General features: G+C 39.4%; 1 protein-coding gene across 1 annotated transcript; it reads left to right on the plus strand.

Annotated features, from left to right (window-relative positions):
- The first annotated feature begins 521 nt into the window (after positions 1-521).
- LOC127318438 (uncharacterized protein At4g14342) lies at positions 522-4569 on the plus strand. The gene is made up of 5 exons (XM_051348921.2): positions 522-682; positions 778-848; positions 2286-2371; positions 2485-2608; positions 4276-4569. The coding sequence occupies exons 2-5, from the start codon at positions 843-845 to the stop codon at positions 4321-4323; spliced, it is 264 nt and encodes an 87-aa protein (XP_051204881.1). The 5' UTR covers positions 522-682; positions 778-842; the 3' UTR covers positions 4324-4569.
- Positions 4570-5586: the final 1017 nt, after the last annotated feature.

The raw sequence follows: 5586 nt of genomic DNA on the forward strand, positions 1-5586 counted from the left end.
GTCCTAATTTTGTGGCCTACGAGGTCCTGTGCGTCACAGAAATAGCGAAACCAATGATTAAAGCTGGTCGGGTGTGGGCCGCTGTATTTCTGTGATGCATGCGTACTAGGTGCGCCACAAAAATAAGCTATTTCTGTGGCGCACCTACTCTGGTGCGCCACAGAAATTATTTCTATGACGCATGAATAGTTGGTGCGCCACAGAAATAGAATTCTATCTACAAGGCTTTTCCTACTAGTGATATTCAGCTCGCATCCATATTCAAGTAACATATCCTCTATATTTGTATTCGATAATATCCGTATTCGCATCCATATTTATTTTGAAAATACAAAAATTGATATGAAAGGGTACTATTCTATCCCGTATCCGATCAGTTTTCACCATTTTTTTTTAGCGAAATCAGTTTTCACCCCTATGTAGGACCGCTTTTGGATTTGCTACTGTGTTGGCCTTTTTCGGCTCTTCCAGAATGCTCCTGGGCTAGTGTGAAAGTATCGTAAGCTCTAACAGCCTGCCCTCGCCCCTTAGGGCCCAGCCCAGAGGCGCTCCCACGCCAAGGAATTCAGCCAAGCAGCCAAGCAGCGAAGCGAAGAAGGACCCTCGCGCCGCCTTCACGTTCTTCTCCGACCGTCGCCGCCGTCCCGCGCCGCGATACTCCTTCCCGGTGCCGGCGAGGAGGGTAGCGGCTATCACCCATCAATTTTACTTTTCTGACGAGCGAAACCGAGGGTTTCTTCTTTTGCCGTAGTCACAAGTTTTCCCTCTTGATTGCAGCTTGGATCTGATTCCGGGGCTCCCACCTCTGCCGTCCAGGGTTCGTACCAAACTCGTCGGCCATCATGCAGGTTCGTAGTCGCTGATCAATCTCCCCGTGTTGCTTGTTATGTTTCGTGTGTACTACATCGGGATTTAAAAAAATTGTGCGGTAAAAATCCGTCAAGAAGACGCCCGAAAGCTACATCGTTCTGGGAGCAGAGATACTGTGGCCTAGACAGCTTCTTTTTTTGCTCGCAACCAAAATTGCTCCTGGTTCATTGGCTGGTTTCCGCTTTCCAGCGTACATGGAAATTAGGGGATTCTGAGACATGGATTGGCCTCTAGAAGTCTAGATAGAGGATGTTTAACGTAGTGAATTAAATTCCTCCAGTCCAAATGAATTTACTGCCATATGGCTATGAATATAGTGATTGGTTCGTGTTAGAACGTGTTTTGTTCTCGTAATTATCTTTTACCCATGAATTTGAACACCCTGATTAGCTGTTAGCGCTTCTAATTTGAGTTGGTTGCCAGTAGTTCAGTTTACCCACAATTAATGTAATAGGACATACAGCTCAAAGTGTTGCATGTTATGACATACTTTGGAGGCTTGGACCGTGTCAACTTCACTGTACTGCTTGTTCTCCTTATGTTATAATGGTACTTGTAGTAAAACTTCCTTCTTGGCTGTTGAGGTGCATAGTGCTAGTTTTGTGTACTAAGCTCTCTGTATACCCTGTCAAGAAGAAAACTGATCTTGGTAGTTTTCATGAAGCTATTTAGAAGGAAAACTTTCGTAGAGTCCATTTTATTTGTTTGCTTGTTGCAGTCTATGTATGTGCTGCCTTGCTGCTATGATGTACTAAACCGAGATGTATAGTTCACCTGATTTCTTTAGGGATATTTTGGGATAGATTATATAGGTTTTCTACTGTTCAGAGAATATGTTTTGACTTAAATCACTTGCTGGAGTAGTTGATTCGGAACTATTCATTTGCCATTTTATGTAGACAAATAATAATATTGTGCAAGGCTTACCCAGAGCATCTAGACTTTTACTATTTAACGTAATGTAGAGCCTGACAGGGTCTTCATACACAAATCTTTTCTAAAAAACTTACTTTCTACATATTCCATTTCTTGGTCTTTTCTCCAATTGATTTTGTATCTGCTAACAGAAATATATAACATTTCTTCTCCAGTACACTTGTGCCATGTGTTCTTAATTTCTTAAACATTGCAGGTTTGATGGACCTTCTTAATGTTGGATTTGTTGTTTAGCTTCCAGTAGATACTTTTAGCTGCTATTCTAGTTGTAGAGTACACCTGCTTTTTATGTTAAAAAATGTTGGTGTCATGCTGTTCTTCCATTTACTAATTTTGAGCATCGGCTAATTTCCTAGGTCCCTTTTCTGTTTCTCTAGCTTCCTTCAGTTTAATGTTCATACTACTTCAGTATTTTAATATACTATTAGTCCTTTACATTTTGACCCCCAGCGCCTCTAACACAAATCACTATTTTAAAGGCTAGTGACAGGTTTAACATAAATTCTCAACTTGAACATCTTCAAGCCAAATATGTTGGAACAGGGCATGCTGACCTTACCAGATTGTAAGTATTATATCTTTATTTTATTTAAAAAAATCTTAATAGCCAGGTATTTCTTTTGTTAGTTTACATTGGCTGGTAAAATATTAGTAACACTAACATTTTTTTTATTACAGTGAATGGGCTGTAAACATCCAAAGGGACAGCTATGCATCTTATATTGGACACTATCCAATGTTGGCATATTTTTCCATTGCTGAGAACGAATCAATTGGAAGGGAGCGTTTTCAGTTTATGCAGGTATGTAAGGCAATTTATCTTAGCTTGTCTACTAACTTTAGCTCAAATTCTGTAGAACTAAGACGGTGTATGGATTTGACATCAAATTATGACTAGTATGCATATCAAACTATGTTGATTACTTGCACAGTTGCATTAGATGTCTACCTTTGGGATGCTAGTCTTTTTGGTTTCTTCCGCATATTCACTATTTCTGATCAAGTCTTTAGTTTGCATCACAATTGGTCTTCTTCATTACGACAGTATTACTACGTGCAGCTTCAGTGTATTACCTTTACAAGCTCCCAAATCCTGCTGCCATTATCTCTCTGCCTCAGGTTGCAGCTGGGCAATGATTTTTTGTGCTAAAGCATAATACAGTATGGTTGCGATCTTGCTGGATGTTATGGTTTTGATTTTCATGTAGAAAAATCTTGTGAAAATCATCCTGAATAAGAATTTTTTATTGCTCCCCTGCTAAAGAATCAAGAATCATGCCGCTAGTTCCCAGCTGTTTCATTGTCCGCACTTCTAGATGAAAGGTGCCATGCATGCCCCACCTAGTAGAAACTTTGATGCAAACTTGGCCCTCGTCATTCCTGACCAAGGATTTCTAACAAGTAACAAGATAATCATCAGTATGAAACAGATATTGAATTGTAGCTCACTTTGCTGTCTTTAATCCACTCATTTATTATTATACGAGAACTAAATATGTGATATTCAGTTGTCAGACATATCATGTCAACTATCTAGTTGAATCCATTTGTAGAGATGCTGGGACGGATATCTCCCCATTTATAGATATATGTTATTTTATAGCACGCATGGTCAAACTAAAAAGGCCGGCCTCTAATACACACAACACTACAACACTATTCAGATTTGTCACATCAAGGAGGTAAAAATATGTATCTTGAAAACGTTTCGGGACAACTAACTGGTCCGGATCAATATGTACATCCTCTGTCTTTCTATTGAATTGTGATAGTAAAAAGTACATTTATGGCCTTCAAACTGATGCTAATCTGGTTATCTGGGTTCCAACCTAGTAGGCTACATTTTTGTTAATCAATATACCACTATCTACTGTTTAATAGGTTGCAGTCTGAAAACCTAGTTGAATTGTTACAGTCTGTTGTATGGACATGTGGGCAAGAAGTGCCTAGCGGGTTTTGTAATTGATAACAGAGGAGCTACCTTTACCAATTTGATTGTGGTATTTCCTAATCAATCTACCAGTTGAGGTTCTTGCTCTGCAATAGCAGTTTCAAATTAATTTTGTCAGGACATAAGTTTATATGGATAGAGAGAAACACAGTTATAGCTGTCGTGATGCAGGCTTTCTATAAAATGTTGAAATAGATTCTGGTTCTCAGACTGAAGAAGAATTCAGGCTTTTGTACACAAAATTTACTATTTGAGCCCATATACAACTGACTCCTTCCATAAAATATACTATGTTCTCTTTTAGGTTTGATGTGTTCTTAATGTACTTACCAGCATCTGAGGTAGTCACTTGTAGTGTTCTATCTTTGTATCTGGCCACAATCGTGCCGCCATTTTTTTGTCTTTATAAATAGTGGCTCCATTTGCATTTTTATCATTTTCCCAGCATGAAATTATGTCAATTCCTAAAAAAAACAAAGTATTGTGGTGTAAATTAACTACTGTTTCTTTTGTCACAGAAAATGCTGCTTCCATGTGGCCTCCCTCCCGAGAGAGATGAAGACTAAGGAGTTGGTCCTGTGGTGACAGCAACTTGTGTTCGGTTGATCTTTGTTGCTGAAGTCTAGTGCCGGTCTGCATTAGACACCTGACTACCCAAGTACTATTTGTAATTGTGTTTAAACATCCCGAATAGCTTTGGTACTGTGTACTTTTCACTTTTACTCCATGGATCCTCATCATGAATGTTCAGTACTTGTATGCAATGGACCAGTGTGCTAATTTCTAGGAATGAAGTGCATGTTTGGAGACCATCTTTACTCACATAGGTAGTGGTTTGGGTGTTATCCCAGAATCTTGAACCACAGTTTTGTCAAACAAACAAAAGGGAACCCTAACCATGTCGTGTCTTTTACTTTTCGTACTCACATGGCCGTGGTAAACTCTAACGCTGGTGCTGCCGAGGATTTCATTTTCAGTTGCAGCCGTGCTACTTGTCTTGAATTTACACCATCTTCAATCATGCTTGATGAGCAAATCAGTTATGTGCTCAACAGCAGCTGCTACCTCTTCTTTCCTTCTCTTAAGTTTCTCGATGATCTCAGCCGGCTGTATGTGGGCTGTATGAAATAAATAAATAAAAAGGACCATGGTGCTATTGCGTAGAATAGTGTCATGACCGATCGGAGTATTATTGGTTGTATAAATGTTAATTGAGGCAACATTAGATGTCCATTTTCTCTTCATTTTTTGCCAGTTTTATGTTGCCTAGAATGTTTACCGACCCCAAACACCTAAAAAATCGTTTGAAGCTATGCAACTTTAGTTCAATGTTAGTGCAATATTTTAGTTCGCAGGTTATATATGAAGTGAGTTGGATATGCAAGTTGATACAAATAAAGGTTTAGGAGCTACAAGTGACTAAATTTAAGAAAATTTCAGGCATCTTATGAATAGACAACTCTTCTTGCTAGATATGTTCTTGTAAGGCCATCCACATGGAGGTGTGTTGATAGTCCAACTTCAGTCTATGCAGGGGTCACATGTAAATTGTTGATCGCAGTTTGCATCTAACAACTGAGGCGCCTCCTAGAGAAAGAAGATGGAAAAAAAAAACTAGCCACCTCTTGGTGGTTGTGTGAGCAAACAAGAGAGGTCAGAGCTGGCTGCTATTATAAGAAGGCTAGAGAAGACAGAAAACCCTGCATGCTTGTGAAAAGAATTGAGGATGAAAAAGAGGTGATTGTTGTCCATTTGTTGATTCTTGACCTCAAGCTGATGATAGGAGGCTCGGGGTCTGTTTGTATTGCCACCAAAGCTGGCCTTACCAA

This window comes from Lolium perenne, chromosome 7 (genome assembly GCF_019359855.2).
Source record: "Lolium perenne isolate Kyuss_39 chromosome 7, Kyuss_2.0, whole genome shotgun sequence".
NCBI lineage: Eukaryota > Viridiplantae > Streptophyta > Magnoliopsida > Poales > Poaceae > Lolium > Lolium perenne.

Bases quoted from the DNA above. Each gene is read 5' to 3' on its own strand.
- LOC127318438 (XM_051348921.2), top strand. The intron at 2,372-2,484 runs GTAAGTATTATA...TTTTTATTACAG, and splicing joins CATGCTGACCTTACCAGATT to TGAATGGGCTGTAAACATCC. The intron at 2,609-4,275 runs GTATGTAAGGCA...CTTTTGTCACAG, and splicing joins AGCGTTTTCAGTTTATGCAG to AAAATGCTGCTTCCATGTGG.